The sequence below is a fragment of the Myripristis murdjan genome, chromosome 1, assembly GCF_902150065.1.
Source record: "Myripristis murdjan chromosome 1, fMyrMur1.1, whole genome shotgun sequence".
NCBI classification, from domain to species: Eukaryota; Metazoa; Chordata; class Actinopteri; order Holocentriformes; family Holocentridae; genus Myripristis; species Myripristis murdjan.
In genome coordinates this window covers 9,696,554-9,713,827 of record NC_043980.1, presented here as the reverse complement: position 1 = coordinate 9,713,827, position 17,274 = coordinate 9,696,554, and the positions used below count along the sequence as shown (strand labels likewise).

The 17,274-nt window shown below is 46.6% G+C and overlaps 1 protein-coding gene and 1 long non-coding RNA gene across 2 annotated transcripts; both read right to left on the bottom strand.

The window, feature by feature from the left end:
* Positions 1–931: 931 nt before the first annotated feature.
* LOC115361730 (apolipoprotein L3-like) lies at positions 932–2,046 on the bottom strand. Its single transcript, XM_030055324.1, has 3 exons — positions 2,038–2,046; positions 1,676–1,861; positions 932–1,348 (listed from the first exon to the last, which is right to left on the bottom strand). Exons 1-3 carry the CDS (start codon positions 2,044–2,046, stop codon positions 932–934), a joined length of 612 nt encoding a protein of 203 aa, XP_029911184.1.
* On the bottom strand, positions 2,047–3,420 carry LOC115358423 (uncharacterized). The gene is made up of 4 exons (XR_003928181.1): positions 3,375–3,420; positions 3,207–3,246; positions 3,046–3,097; positions 2,047–2,167 (listed from the first exon to the last, which is right to left on the bottom strand). It is a non-coding gene; the product is annotated as an uncharacterized LOC115358423 (long non-coding RNA).
* Between the last annotated feature and the right edge of the window lie 13,854 nt (positions 3,421–17,274).

The window sequence follows — 17,274 nt, the reverse complement described above, 5'->3', positions numbered from 1 at the left end:
TCTTTTTCACATCAACTCTATCTACATGTGAGCTGCCCTCGCATTTCTATATTCGTTATTGATATATCACAACCACAGCGGAGTATGTTTAATCGCCAAACATTTTCTAATTAGGCCTGTGGTTGTGGTTCACACGGCTGCAACTGATGTTGTTCTGGACTGCCCCCTGCTGGTGATATTAAGCAATAGTGGGAAAAGTCATCAGCTACCAGACAGGTGACAACTTTTTATTGTTTGAAAATGTTGAGTTTTAGTTTTCCTTTTATTTGTTTACTTGTTTACTTGTTTGTTGGTATGTTTGTTTTTATATGTATATATGTATTGCAGTGATTGAAAATAACATTGTTAGCTACATGAGACTGTACTCAAGAATTTCCTCCAACCAAGGATGGAGTTGTTTTCTTTTTTTCTTTTCTTTTTTTTATTATTTATATTCTTTTGGCAATCAGAAAGTGTGTTGGCATTGATTTCAGTGCTGGCAGACCACATTAATAATAACCAAATCAATCATAATAAAATAGTCACAGGTACCAAACATTTTTGAGCATTTAAAATTTATGGTGTGAAATATAAAATATATGAAGATAGCTCCATTTCTTTTTTAACTGCCTTGTAACTTAGTTGTTTATGTTTAGAATAGGTTAACACAGTATTACACAGTGCAGGGCTAAATAGGCCTAAGTTCAAGCACCTTTCAGTGTTTTCCCAATAATTTTTTCTTACAAAGACATACAGCATGTGTATTTTCAACATCAGAGATGTGTGGAATTATTGTAGAAATATTATAAGAGTAGGTGTACTACAGGCTGCAATGTACAAAATGAAGAGGAAATCAGATTGGTGAAGAAATAAAGAAGTTTAACAATCTTTAAATATATATACATATATATATATATATATATATATATATATATATATATCACTTGTCATGTCAATTGAACTCGCTGAACAGCTCTTTAAGATGCATGAGCTCGTCCAGTCCCTTCTTCATCTCCTCTACTACCGTGCGGATTTTCTCGGCTAACTTGGACTCAAGGCCCTTCTTCACCTTGGCGCCATCCTTTTTCTGGGTGAAGAACATCCCGAGGGCGAAGCCTTGCATCACCCCTGACGCCTTGCTGTTGGCCTCCATGGCCCGAGCACTAGCCCTGTCTGAAGTGGCCAGCTGAGCCACCGCGGCGACCCTCGCTGACTTGGCCCCGGTTGCTCTCAGGGTGGACGTGTCATGGTCCCTCAGGTGCTCCAGACCCTCGCTGATGAACTTCAGGCAGTCCTGAATCTCCATCATGAGGGCCTCGTACTCCTGGAAGATACTCTCAATTTTCTTCTTGTCCTGTGTGACAGTCATCTGGAGGGACAGATCTCATTAGCCTAAGGAACAGCACCTCTACTGTTGCACCACTGAGCATGGCATTTGTTGTTTTAAAGGAACAGTTCACCTAAAATACAAAAAAAAAAAGAAAAAAAAAAAAGAGATGATTCCCTACCTACCCTTAGTCACTAGGGGTAAGTAGGGAAATAGTTTTTTGGTAGCTGAGAATGAAAAAGACCAAAAACAGAAGTCATGTGAGGTCAACAGGGACTTCAAGGGCCCTCACTTTAATCGACCCTCGACAGTGTTGCATGGAGCACCTTTAACATGAGCTCAATAAAGTTTGATTTCACGTCTGCTCACCTTGTTGGCGATGGCTGCTGATGCAGCGGTGGCCCCGCCGGCTGCCGCCACTCCCACCCCAACCACAGTGAGGGCGACTGAAGCACCCAGGGTGAACGGGGCCAGCACCAGCCCCGCCGCTGCCACACCTCCTGCCACACCTGCTGCCCCTCCAGTGATGACAGCGATCTTTGTCCCCTTTGAAACCTTAAGATTTGAAGGGATTTATTTAAATACAGGCCAGCTGAACAGCGAGCTGCATCAGAAATGAAGCCAATCAATCAAGTTTTATGTAGCACATTACAGAAGAGCAAAACACAACAAAATACAGAAAAAAACATTGGAAAAAATAAAATAATTAAAAGAGACGTGTGTTTTCTCACCTTGTCCATGTTGTCAGCGATGCAGGACAGCTGCGTGATATAGTCCTTCAGGGTGCCGCCGTGCTCAGTCATCAGGATGTTGTACAGCTGGATGGCATTGTAGATCCGTCGAGCTTTAGCTTGGATGATTCTGTGATGTATTGTAATGGCACTTATAGCATTTTAACAATGCAATCAAAACCACTTTAGTAGAGTCTAAATCAAGATGAGGTCAAATTGAAGTCAAGAACGAGAGCACAGCAAAGCAAATTTGATCCAAAACCAGGCTGAAATTGCAGATAAACACACGTCACTCCAAATGTAAATAAAGAAGGCAGAGATGAGATGCTCAGTATCACTGTCACCTCTGTACGTCCAGTGGTTTGGTTCCAGTGGGTAGCATTTTGTGTTAACTTAGCGTAAAGACTTGAAGTCTATGGAAGTCATTAGCCTGGCACTGTTAAAACGAAACAATAAACCTTGCAGCAACTCTGACGCTGTCTTATTTACTCAGTGGATCAATGTACAAGTACTTACACAGTACCTACATGTGTACAGTTGTCCCTCGCTAGAACGTAACTCCCGGGTTATTTTTAGAACGTAACTCCCGAGATAAACGGAGGACCACTGTATTTCAAATATACATGATGCTCTGTGTAAATAAGGCAGCTTTGGAGTTGCTGTAAGGTTTATTTTTTCACTTTGATGGAGCCAGGCTAATGACTCCCATACACTTCAAGTCTTTATGCTAAGCTAATACAAAATGCTACCCATAGGAACCGAAGCACTGTTCGTACGCAGATGAAAATGGTGTCAAACAAATTTTCTCATCTTGTGTCTAAATCAGGTTAATCAGTATAATTTTAAAAACACCAGCACTCAGAGCAAAATGCATCACCTATTTTTTTTTTTTAACTTTTAATTACAGTGCCCCCAATAGGCCAATCTGTGTAAATTGTCACGACAGCTGAATGTGTGTTAGCAGTCTCAGTCAGTCTGACCTGATAATGCAGGAAATAATTTACTTACTTTGTTTCTTCCATCTCTTTGTGTTTGAGGTTTTGTGAGAAAGTATTCCAGGCTAAAAGTGAATAAAACTATGGCTTAGCGACAACTTACCAAACACATGTGCAGTGAAAGGACAAAGCTAATAGCATCAGCACGCAACAATATTTCTATTTCTCACTCACATTTGACTTTCTTCCACCAGTCCTTCAGATAGTTGGCATCCTGGCGGATTAGAGAATGTATTTAATAATGTTACAAAAAAAAAAAAAAAAAAAAAAAAACAATATTTGTAGTCGCTGGATTTAAATTTGTGTAATGAAAGGCTTCTCATGTGGTTGCAAAATGATTACCAGAATTTCGTCTTGATATTTGTTGACTGGCTTGTCTTTGACAGGAGGGCTGGGACACGGAGGTATCGGTGTCGTTCCACAGCTATAAGTTGATTGTTGAAGCACCGTCTGAGGAAAAGTCAATGTTTTTGGGGTTTTTTTGTTTGTATCAACTTCAACAAAACTGTTGTAACATGGATATGTTTGAGATATATTTCCATGACTAGAATTTGTAGCTCATACCAGTTTTGGTCATATTTTTCCAGGTTTTAATTCAATCTTTTTCTTCCCTTACCTTGTAAGTATCCACATTCTCATAGACTGGATCATCATTTGCCCTTTGAATGACTGTGACCTGGTTAAAAAAAAAAAAAAAGAAAAAGAAAAAAAAAGTTACCAAGCAGCTCAGAAGCATTAAATTCAGACAAGGAAAATATGCTTTCGTGTTTCGGTTCAGAATCGAGCATTATTTTGGGTCTATTTTCTTCAAAATCAGTTTTGTACATTTGCATATTCACAGTCTGCACAGGAGCAGCATCTGGATGTGGTGCGGGTTTAGTTTTTCCCTCACCTTCTTCATTATCTCTGCAATCAGGACTCCTTCATTTGCAGATGCAGGACTGGTGCATTCTGGCTTATGAACAGCAGGGGGTGCCTGAGGAGGAGACGGAGCCAGTTGCTTGCTCTTCTCTGTGTCACGGATCTGCAGGACGGCATTTCTTTCAATAAATAAGTCATAGCGAATGAGTTTTGCACAATTTACATGGACATTGATATGAATACATATGCATGTGTGAGATTCATAACCTCGGAGCCCTTGAAACCGCATTAAATTCAGACAAGGAAAATATGCTGAGTGTTTCGGTTGAGAATCGAGCATTATTTTGGGTCTACTTTCTTCAAAATCAGTTTTGTACATTTGCATATTCACAGTCTGCACAGGAGCAGCGTCTGGATGTGGTGCGGGTTTAGGCCCCGTTTACACGACAACAGTTCTGATGAAAACGGAAAGCTCATTCCTTTGCGTTTTTAAAAAGTTCCATGTTTATACGATAACGCTGTGAGAACGATGCTCGTTCACACGGATCCGCAAAAACAACTGAAAACGCTGCAGTGTGCATGCCAGGCCAGTAGGTGGCGGTGAACTTTGCAATGTAACACCACAGAGTAGCACCGCGCGCCTGTGCACAAACAGCTCGATAGTCCACCATTGTTGTTGTTTTCCTGTTCGCGCATGGCTGAAAACGTCATAGTAGCTGCTCTCCGGTCGACATTTGCCTGCTAGCAACCACTCTTCTCTGATTTCAACCACGAAACCCACGTCGAAAGCAATAACTACAGTCAAAGTGAGGCAAAGCAGATTTCATTGCTTTGCATCGGGTGCTAAAGAAGCGGTTCCTGAGTCTGACAGCGTGGGAAAATCCCTGTGAGCTGTCAACCAGCTAGCTTACCGGACACCTAACCACTTCACCAGGCCCAGTATTTGGGCCCGTGCCGGTAAGACTCACCTCCTTGTACTGCTCAAACCGTTCTCTCTCTGTGCCATTTCAACGCCGTGGACTCCTTTCGGAGTCCTCGTGTGTAAGTTTCCACTGCCTCTCACACTGTGACTACACTAGTGATCCAGCTAGCAGCTAGCTAGCTGGATCACTAGTGCACAAAGGTGCGCAAAGGTTTGAGTGGGCGCCCCCGCATTGCCTCGCCTCCGTCTCTCAACCTCTCAAACCGCTTTTCCACATTACAACCTGATGTCTCTGCTCACCCTGCTGATGTCGCCGCTGTCGCCGCTGTTCCAGTGGCTGGCTCTCCCCCTTCCCCTCCAACGCAACCGGACCACGTCCCAGCTGTTATGGCGATTGCAGCTGCGGCACCGATGGAAGTTTCTCCACCTGCGGATGTTTTGGCTCCTCTGGCAGCGGCAGCGGCGACCGCGGTCCCATCTCCAGCCGCTACATGGTCCAGGATTGGAGCCAGACCAAAGGACTCAGCCACTGTTCCACAAAACCGATCCACGCACCTGCCGCCCTCGACGGATGCGGTCCGTGGCGACCAATCGGCCTCCTCTCAGCAGAATAGACAGCTGGGGAAGTCCTCTTCCTTCTGACGCAGGTTGCTGAGGGAGGCTGTATACAGATGCTCTGGGGGCCTTCCTCGCCCCCAGACCCCGGAGGAGCTTTCACCAAAGCTGGATCACAGCAGCACATCTGGAACTGTGGCAGCCGCAGCGGTTGTTCCATCCTCCTCCGCCGCTGCTGCTGCCCCCGCTGTGAACCAGGCACCCACTCCCGATGGTGCTTTTGGCCGGGCCCCCGCTCCCCTTTTCCCCCCCACCGCCTTAATTGTTGGAGACTCCATAGCCCGAAATGTCCGCTTTGCAAACGCGATCACGCACTGTTTTCCCGGAGCTACTACCTCTGACATCCTGGAAAAACTCCCCGGTAGGGATGGGCGATATGTTATCGTTTGCGATATATCGTCAAAAAATTTCCCCACGGTAAGAATATGTCATCTCGCGATAATAACGATAAACTCCTGTTGATGACGTAATTACGTGCGCAACGCACTCGCCGCTGGCAGCCGGCAGCTCACACGTGTAGCACAATAACAAGCATGGCGGAAGGCGGGGCTGATAGCGAGGAGCTCGTTGCTAAACGAGGCTCCAGCTCGATTATCTGGAACTGGTTTGGCTACAGTAAGTCTGACGTGGAGCAAACATCTGTCATATGCAAAGTTTGCAAAAAAGCGGTGATTACAAAGGAGCGTATTTGACTACAGTAAGTATTATTTTTGAGCAGTATTTGTGGGGTTCTCAAGACTGAATGCGGTGATAGATTTGTAGTCAAAAAGATGGAGTTGAATTGTTTTATATTTTTTATCGTCACTTTTATCGTTATCGCAATAAATGCCAGAAATTATCATGATAAAATTTTTAGTCCATATCGCCCCTCACTACTCCCCGGACTTCTGGATTCATCCCCACCAACAGTTACCAGAATCATACTCCACTGTGGCTCAAACGACACTGCCCGACAACAGTCGGAGCTGATGAAAGCAGTTTTTATCCACCTTTTCAACCTCCTCAACAACAGTGGAAAAACTGCTTTTATTTCCGGCCCAATCCCTACTCTGGGCCGCGGCGCAGGACCTTTTAGCAGGATTCTTTCTCTTCACACCTGGCTCCAGTCTGTCTGTACAGAGCACAAAATAACATATATCAACCTGTTTTGGGAACGTTCCTCCATGTTTGCAAGAGACGGTCTTCACCTAAACAAGCTCTTCCTCCCCTATGCCCATAACAAACTCTATTACTCCATTATCCCACACTAGCTCCCTTTCTATTCCTATCCATGTCACCAACAGACACCGCTACCACAAGGCTAGCAGAGGCGTTATTTCAGCCCCACGCTTGGTAAATTTCAGTCTACTTAAGCCGGTACAGAGACTCACTACTCCATCTAACATTAAAATCGAACTTTTCAATGTCCAATCTCTCACAAATAAATCATGCCTCTTGCATGATCACATATGAGAAAGGGGTTTGGATTTAATGTGTCTCACAGAAACTTGGCAACAACCAGATGTATTTTCTGTTTTAAATGAGACCTGTCCTCCTGGCTACTGCTTCCTCCAACAAGCCCGCAGCACGGGGCGTGGTGGTGGACTGGCTGTCATTTACCGCAGTCCTCTCCTCCCTGCCCCTCCCTGAACTGTCCTCTTTTGAATGTCTTGCATTCAAATGCAAGCATCCTCCCCTCATAACAGTTCTCTTAATTTACCGGCCACCTAAACCAAACCCACGTTTCATCCCAGAGATGTACAATCTTCTTTCCACTTTCTGTTCAACTTCCTCCAACATCATAATACTTGGAGATTTTAACATCCATGTCAACACTCCCTCTTGCCATCTTGCTTCTGAGTTTCTACAGCTACTGGACTGTTTAAACCTCAGGCAGCTTGTTGACGCTCCCACTCACATCAAGGGGAACATTCTGGATCTAGTTATCACTGACTCTGCCTCTATATCTGCACTAACTGTATATTATATGGGTGTGTCTGACCACAAAGTAATCTCCTTGGAGCTACATTTTCTGTCATCTTACACCAAACCTAAACATGAAATATGCTTCAGAAACCTGAAAAAATAGATACAAAACATCTGGATTCTGACCTCCAACACCTCCACCTTGTGCACATGTCATCAGTCACTGAATCTGTGGACTTCTACAACACAACCCTGAGCAATATTGTGGATCTTCATGCACCCATTAAAGTCAGAACAGCATCATTTTCCAACTCTGCTCCCTGGTACACAAGCGAACTGCAGAAAATGAAGGCAGCTGGAAGCGCCCTTGAGCGCCGATACATGGCCTCCGGACTCACTGTCCACAAGCTGGCCTACAGGCACCATCAGAAGATTTACTCCAAGTCCCTCAAAGATGCTCGGTCACAGTTCTACTCCAACATCATCCAAAGCAGTCCTGGCAATTCCAAGCGGTTGTTCTCTACTATAAATCATCTTCTTCAACCTCAAACCCCTCCACTTACAGGGATTACTGACGATCACTGCAATGATTTCATGGACTTTTTCACTACCAAAATTGACACAATCCGCTCCTCCCTTTCTGTTCCCCCCTCCTCGCCTGTGCCAGCTGCCAACCCTCGGTTTAATGTGACAAACCCCCTTTGCTGCTTCCCTGACATTACTCAGCTTGAGGTGCACGATATCATCCAAGGGATGAAACCCTCTACTTGTGCCCTCGACCCCCTTCCCACTGCCCTGGTGGAAGCACACAGCTCTGACCTCAGTCCTCTGATTACCACGGTCATAAACCAATCTCTTCAGGCTGGCCATATACCATCTGCACTAAAAACAGCCATTATCAAGCCACTTCTCAAGAAACCCTCCCTCGACCCTCAGATCCTTGCAAACTACAGGCCCATTTCCAACCTGCCATTTCTCTCCAAAGTTTTAGAAAAAGTTGTTGCCACCCACCTTCAAGATCACCTCCAACACAACAACATCTTTGAAAAGTTTCAATCTGGCTTCCGCTCCGCCCACAGCACGGAAACAGCACTGGTGAGAGTAACCAATGACCTGCTGATGACAGCTGATTCTGGTTCACCATCCCTCCTCATCCTCCTTGACCTAACTGCAGCATTTGACACGGTCGACCACCAAATACTGCTCCAGCGTCTGTATGACTTTGTTGGCCTTAAAGGCACAGTCTTGAGGTGGTTTGAATTCTACCTTACTGGCAGGTCACAATATGTTGCCATGGGAGGATCAAGGTCCCGTTCACATGCTGTTGGCTGCGGGGTTCCACTAGGGTCGGTGCTCGGACCCATCCTGTTTACCCTCTACATGCTCCCCCTTGGTGAGGTCATCAGTCGTTTCGGGATATCCTTCCATTGCTACGCGGACGACACACAACTATACATGAGGGCAGACAGCGACTCAACATCATCAGCGACTTCATCCATCCACACGGCATGTCTGGAGGAGACAAAGGTATGGATGAGCCATAGCTTTCTCCAGCTGAACGGCTCAAAAACTGAAGCTATCTTCATCGGCTCCCCTCATCAGATCCAAAACTCCACCATAACCTGCATTACTTTCTCTGGCAAGGACATCCCACTATCATCAACAGTTACCAACCTGGGTGTCAGGTTTGACCCCCATCTAACCTTTGAAGCCCACATCAATCACCTCTGCAAAATATCATTCCACCACCTCAGAAATATAGCCAGACTTCGTCCCACACTCACCTTAAGAGACGCGGAGAAGCTCGTCCATGCCTTTGTCTCCTCCAGACTAGATTACTGCAATGCACTTCTCAGTGGGATTCCCAGCAAGAGCATACAGAAACTACAACACGTGCAAAACAGTGCCGCTAGAATCCTGCTGAGAGTGCGTAAATATGAGCACATCACACCCCTCCTCCACTCATTACACTGGCTACCCATCTCTGCTCGGATTAAATACAAAATTTCCCTCCTCACATTCCAGTGCATCCATGGCAACGCCCCCCAGTACCTTAAAGAACTCCTCATCCCCCAGTCCTCAACACGCTCACTCCGCTCTACCAACACCCACAGACTTCTCCCACCAAGGACTAAGAGCTGCACACTCGGGGACCGAGCTTTCTGTTCCTCGGCTCCTCGACTGTGGAACACCCTTCCAGAACATCTGAGGGCCCCACAGACTATTGAGTCTTTTAAAAGGGGACTTAAAACTTACCTCTTCAAAAAATCTTTTAATTTATAATTGTTTCTTGTTTGACAACTGTTTTTAATACTCTTTACTCTATTTGTTTGTTGGCTGTGTTCTCTCTTGTAGCACTTTGAGGTTTTTTGTTAAATGTAAAGTGTGTTATAAATAAAATTTATTATTATTAGTCACACAAGAAGTGGGGCCGTGTCGTCATTGCTTTCACAAGTATTGCGTATTGCCAGTTTACACGGCAACGGGGAGAGCGGCGTTATCAGAAAATTCCACTCTGGAACCCGGTTTCAAAAGTTTGCATTTTCAAGCACCTAAAACGCTGTTGTCGTGTAAATGAAAGGCCAAACCGCAACAAAAGTTTACCGTTTTTTGTGAAAATCGTTGTCGTGTAAACGGCACCTTAGTTTTTCCCTCACCTTCTTCATTATCTCTGTGATCAGGACTCCTTGATTTGCAGATGCAGGACTCATGCATTTTGGCTTATGAACAGCAGGGGGCCCCTGAGGAGGAGATGGAGCCAGTTGCTTGCTCTTCTCTGTGTCACGGATCTGCAGGACGGCATTTCATTCAATAAATAAGTGATAGCGAATGAGTTTTGCACAATTTACATGGACATTGATATGAATACGAATGCATGTGAGAGATTCATAACCTCGGAGCCCTTGAAACCGCATTAAATTCAGATAAGGAAAATATGCTGAGTGTTTCCGTTGAGAATCAAGCATTATTTTGGGTCTACTGTCTTCAAAATCAGTTTTGTACATTTGCATATTCACAGTCTGCACAGGAGCAACATGTGGATGTGGTGCGGGTTTAGTTTTTCCCTCACCTTCTTCACTATCTCTGCGATCAGGACTCCTTGATTTGCAGATGCAGGACTCATGCATTTTGGCTTATGAACAGCAGGGGGCGCCTGAGGAGGAGACGGAGCCAGTTGCTTGCTCTTCTCTGTGTCACGGATCTGCAGGACGGTATTTCATTCAATAAATAAATGACAGCGAGTGAGTTTTGCACAATTTACATGGACATTGATATGAATACGATTGCATGTGTGAGTTTCATAACCTCGGAGCCCTCAAAACCTCTTTAAAGAGCACTGTATAATGAAAATGTAAAGGAATAGTTCACCTAAAAATGAAACTTGAGTTTTCATCTTGGGTTGAATTATTGTTTTATCAAGACATGTAGGCGAGTTTTGTGCACCGCAACATGAAACGGGTACCTTTGTGATTTTCAGGCTGCTGGCACCGCCTTCCTCACTCCTCTCAACACTGAACTTCTTTGGAGCCACAGGTGGTTTTGAACGGAGCGCAGCCGGCTGAGTTTGAATGGAAATAATTACACATCATCATCATCATCATCATCATCAGAGTTTCAGTGTCTGACACGGAGCTTTTTTTCCCTTTATATTATGCAATAGGAAAAAAAAAAAAAAGTGTTTTTTTTTTTTTGTTTGTTTGTTTTTTCCCTTTATATTACGTAATACCCCTCCTTGAACTGCCACCTTACCGTGGTGGAGGGGTTTGTGTGCCCACATGATCTTAGGAGCTATGTTGCCGGGGGCATTTCGCCCCTGGTAGGGTCTCTCATGGCAAACAGGTCCTAGGTGATGAGCCAGACTAAGCGCAGTTCGAAAACACCTTATGATGACTAGAGGATCAAGATCCGTGACGTCGCCCGGTACGGCGGAGCCGGGGCCCCACCCTGGAGCCAGGCCTGGGATTGGGGCTCGTGAGCGAGTGCCTGGTGGCCGGGCCTTTGCCCATGGGGCCCGGCCGGGCCCAGCCCGAACTGACGACGAGGGTCCAACCCTCTGTGGGCTCACCACCCACAAGGGAAGCCGTAAGGGGTCGGTGCTTTGTGGATTGGGCGGCAGCCGAAGGCGAGGGCCTCGGCGACCCAATCCCTGGATGCAACGGCTGGCGATGGGGACATGAAATGTCACCTCGCTGGGGGGGAAGGAGCCTGAGCTTGTGCGGGAGGTCGAGAGGTACGGGCTAGAAATAGTTGGGGTCACCTCCACACACAGCTTGGGCTCTGGAACCCAGCTCCTCGAGAGGGGCTGGACCCTCCACTACGCTGGAGTCGCCCTCGGTGAGAGGCGGCGGGCAGGTGTGGGCTTGCTTATAGCCCCCCAGCTTAGCCGCCATGTGTTGGGGTTCACCCCAGTGAACGAGAGGGTCGCCTCTCTGCGGCTTCGGGTTGGAGGGAGGACTCTCACTTTTGTCTGTGCCTATGGGCTGAATAGCAGTGCAGAGTACCCGACCTTCTTGGAGTCCCTGGGAGGGGTACTGGATAATGCTCCGACTGGGGACTCCACTGTTCTACTGGGGGACTTCAACGCTCACGTGGGCGACGACAGTGATACCTGGAGTGGGGTGATTGGGAGGAACAGCCTCCCCGATCTGAACCCGAGTGGTGTTCTGTTATTGGACTTCTGTACTAGTCACAGTTTGTCCATAACAAACACCATGTTCAAGCATAGGGGTGTCCATAAGTGCACGTGGCACCAGGACACCCTAGGCCGGAGGTCGATGATCGACTTTGTTGTCGTTTCATCTGATCTCCGGCCGTATGTCTTGGACACTCGGGTGAAGAGAGGGGCTGAGCTGTCAACTGATCACCACCTGGTGGTGAGTTGAATCCGCTGGCGGAGGGGGAAGCTGGACAGACCTGGCAGGCCCAAACATACTGTGAGGGTCTGAACGCCTGGCTGAACCCCCTGTTAGGGAGATCTTCAACTCTCACCTCCGGGAGAGCTTCTCTCAGCTTCCGAGGGAGGCGGGGGACATTGAGTTCGAATGGACCATGTTCTCGTCCTCCATTGTCGATGCAGCTGTTCGGAGCTGTGGCCGCAAGGTCTCTGGTGCTTGTCGTGGCAGCAATCCCAGAACCCGGTGGTGGACACCGGAAGTAAGGGATGCCGTCAAGCTGAAGAAGGAGTCCTACCGGTCCATGTTGGCCTGTGGGACTGTGGGCCAGGCGTGCCGCAGCTCGGGCAGTGGCGGAGGCAAAAACTCGGGGCTGGGAGGAGTTCGGGGAGGCCATGGAGGAGGATTATCGGTCGGCCTCAAAGAAATTCTGGCAAATCGTCCGGCGCCTCAGGAGGGGGAAGCAGTACTCTGCCTACACTGTTTACAGTGCAGGTGGGGAGCTGCTGACGTCGACTGGGGATATTGTCGGGCGGTGGAAGGAATACTTCGAGGGCCTCCTCAATCCCGTCGTCACGTCTTCTGCTGAGGAAGCAGAGGCTGAGGACCCAGAGGTGGACTTGTCCATCACCCAAGCTGAGGTCACTGAGGTGGTTTGTAAGCTCCTCAGTGGCAGGGCAGCGGGGGTGGATGAGATCCGCCCTGAGTATCTCAAGTCTCTGGATGTTGTGGGGCTGTCTTGGCTGACACGCCTCTGCAACATTGCGTGGCGGTTGGGGACAGTGCCTCTGGAGTGGCAGACTGGGGTGGTGGTCCCTCTTTATAAGAAGAAGGACCGGAGGGTGTGTTCCAACTACAGGGGGATCACACTTCTCAGCCTACCCGGGAAGGTCTACGCCAGGGTGCTGGAGAGGAGGATTTGGCCGATAGTCGAACCTCGGATTCAGGAGGAACAATGCGGTTTTCGTCCCGGCCGCGGAACACTGGACCAGCTCTATACCCTCCGGAGGGTGCTTGAGGGTTCGTGGGAGTTTGCCCAACCAGTCCACATGTGTTTTGTGGATCTGGAGAAGGCATTCGACCGTGTCCCTCGTGGTGCCCTGTGGGGGGTGCTCCGGGAGTATGGGGTCCGGGGCCCTTTGCTAAGGGCTGTTCGGTCCCTGTAAGACCGGAGCAGGAGCTTGGTTCGCATTGCCGGCAATAAGTCAGACCTGTTCCCAGTGCATGTTGGACTCTGGCAGGGCTGCCCTTTATCACCGGTTCTGTTCATAATCTTTATGGACAGAATTTCTAGGAGCAGCCGGGGGCCGGAGGGTGTCCTGTTTGGGAGCCACAGGACTTCATCGCTGCTTTTTGCGGATGATGTTGTCCTGTTGGCCCCATCGATGCAGGACCTTCAGCAGGCACTGGGGCGCTTTGCAGCCGAGTGTGAAGCGGCGGGGATGAGAATCAGCACCTCCAAGTCCGAGGCCGTGGTTCTCAACCGGAAAAAGGTGGCATGCCCTCTCCGGGTTGGTGGAGAAGTCCTGCCCCAAGTGGAGGAGTTCAAGTATCTCGGGGTCTTGTTCACGAGTGAGGGAAGGATGGAGCGTGAGATTGACAGGCGGATCGGTGCAGCCTCCGCAGTGATGCGGTCGGTGTACCGGTCCATCATGGTGAAGAAGGAGCTGAGCCGAAAGGCGAAGCTCTCGATTTACCAGTCAATCTACGTTCCTACCCTCACCTATGGTCATGAGCTTTGGGTAATGACCGAAAGGACAAGATCGCGGATATAAGCGGCTGAAATGAGTTTCCTTCGTAGGGTGGCCGGGCGCTCCCTTAGAGATAGGGTGAGGAGCTCGGTCACTCGGGAGGAGCTCGGAGTAGAGCTGCTGCTCCTCCGCATCGAGAGGAACCAGTTGAGGTGGCTCGGGCATCTGTTTCGGATGCCCCCTGGACGCCTCCCTGGGGAGGTGTTCCGGGCATGCCTCACCGGTAGGAGGCCCCGCGGAAGACCCAGGACACGCTGGAGGGACTATGTCTCTCGGCTGGCCTGGGAACGCCCTGGGGTTCCTCCTGAGGAGCTGGCGGAAGTGTCTGGGGATAGGGAAGTCTGGGCATCTCTGCTTAGACTGCTGCCCCTGTGACCCGGCCCCGGATAAGCGGCAGAAGATGGATGGATGGATGGATTATGTAATATTGTTTTGTTTTTGTTTTGTTTTTTTCAAGTCTAAGGGTCCTTCCACTCAATGTAAATCCCTTATTGTTTACACTTTACTGTAATCCTTTCTTGGGCAATTATGTATATATAGGGGCCATACTATTGGTTTAGAGATGATTTAATAAACTAAGGAGAAAATACGGTGCATAAATGAATGAATTCAGCAAAGTTAATGTCTGTGGCACTCAAACACACACACACACACACACACACAGGAGAAGGAGCACACAAACACACCCCCGACCTGTGGTAACAGTGCTGGCGACCGGGGCTCGCTGTCCTCAGAGGAGGTTCTGTCTGGACGGCCTCTTCTTGGTGTCGCAACCGGAGGTTTGGGCTACAGGAACACTCAGACACACCATGCAACACTGCTGTTACATTCAGTATACACACACCTGCACCTGATGACTGAGGGTGTGCACAGTACATACAGGATAATATTTGTGAAAGGTTTTGGTCCTGAGCACACAGACATGGAGCCCTTCCCTTTTCTGTCTGGAATTCCTTGAAATTCCTAGAAAGGCATGTTGGCAGCAAAAGAGCCACGATTCCTGTTTCATTTCAGTTTCTTCCTTCAACTCAGACGTTATTCCTCTCTGGTGTCAGTTTGTGTCTTTTCATTTGATCTCGCCTGATGAATTGGGGGAAATGGAGCTGAATGTTATGCTCACACTGTGTTTCTATCTCTTCAACACTAACGAGCACATAGACATCTTGCACTAAGCTCTATGTGTGCGAGATGCTTCCAGGTTCTGATCTGCCCGAGGGTGAAGTCTGTCAAAATCTTAACGCCAACCTTAAACTGACTTCCTGACTATTTTCCAAAACATCTAACAGAAAGCGCTTGAGACAATCTTAGTCTGATATCTTGTTTGTGTCCTCCAAAACTGAAACTTACTATCTTATCTTCTTACTATCAGGCCATTGCAATGCAGGAATTTTGACAGAAAATCCTTTGATAAATGATAGTTTAATAGTTATTCATGGGTGTGGATTTATGGTAATTGATGATATGAACATAGGCCGACCACCCATGTGCGGTAAGAGTGGGATTCATTAACATAAGATCAAAAATTAAAGATTAAAGATGAAATTTGACTGATGTTCATGAATCCTGTATAAGTTTGTAATCTAAATGTTGTTTGCATGCAAATGTAACTCATTAGTATACAGAAGTTTCATGAATGAGAGTAAGGATGGTCCATAGGAATTGCAACTGTTTTCATGCTGTGCTTTTAAAAATTCAGCTGAAGCCTGAGGAACATTTTAAATCAGAAAAAAAGCAACAGCCTTGCAAAGTCTCACCAAATCCATTGTTATCCTGTTAGACATGAATACAGACATAAAGATGTAAACACAGACATAAATATGCTGTTGGAGTTGTTTGCAAGATAAGCCCATCTCTTGGCCCTGTTAGGCAAGTCAGACAAGAATTATGTTTACAGATGAGCAATCCTGTATTTGTTGCAGACAGCTCTTGGTGTGATCTCTGGTTTCACGTTCAGCTCTAAGATGATTCTCATTTCTGGTTAAATATTAGCCAGCATTGACTGGAAGAACCTTGCATGATTTATCTTTTAACATTTTTTTTTTATATGGTGCACTTTGTCTAGACTAAAAAAAATTGACAATTTTTGCATTTAAGGAGTTTCCCAATTGTAGGCTAATTTCCCACATGCAAATGGAAATCAATTCAGGTATTTATTACAAATTCAGTTTTGCAGAGATCTGCAGAATCTCTGCAAAGTGTTGTTCTTTGTTGCTGTTTCTTAATGTAATTTTTATTTTATTAATGCATATTTCACAAAAATTATCGATTTCACTCCAAAGACAAGCCTGAAGAGTATTAACTTTGCACCACGGGAAGAACTGGGGAAAAAAGATCTTTTTAAGGTCTCTTTATGAATACAAATTCATATTAAAGACATTTTAAAGGTGAATTTACAGAATTCAGCTCAACAGTGATATTCAGCATATTCACGTTAACAAGTCAAACTCTATAATTTGCTCATCTCTTAGCTCTTACCTGTGCCATTGTTTCACACACACTTGCTCCTGCAGTCTGCCAGGACAAACCCTCGTTGTGCTCGCTTTGACTTTCACTATTAACTTATGAACGCCGATCACAGGGCTCTGCCTTGAGAGGACAATATCTCACCTGCATCTGATCATGTGACGTACAGATGAGCCTCAACTTTTATGTGACAAATTCATTGTTGAAATGCGGATATCCATTTTTTATCAGCTGAGAGTTCATTTTATGATATTTTCACATTTATAGGCTTCACATCGAGCACTGATGAGTCCAAAAGGCAGCGAGAGGAAACTAGGAAACATTTGAACCTCAATGTCCGGCACATTTCTGTTTCAGCTCTGTTCCTGATCCAAACAAGCGCTTAATGCTGATTGGTTGAAACCGAGGTGGTTTGGTTTGAGAAACTAAATCATAGAGCATCACATCAGCAAACTGCACAGCATCAGTCTGTAAGAGAGGAAATCAGGCTTCAAAGGGAGGACGTCTCTTTCTGGAGCATTCCACTTCATCTAGATCAGATCGTGACACTTGTGGACACTTGTGCGTGTGTGGACACGTGTGTGTGAACACTTGTAGTGACACTTGTGTGTGTGTGCGCAAGCGCGCGCACGCACACACACTTGAACTGCTTCAACAGTGCCATGACATCTACCCTAGACCTCAAAGCAATATGAAGTTCAAAATATGTATACAACTACAGCCTTTAACTAGGGCTTTTAAATACAAAGTTCACACACAGGTATGCAAAAAAATAAACTTTTTAGTAAAACTCAACCTCTTTCAGTTCACTGTGTTTTCTAGTAGTTCTAGTT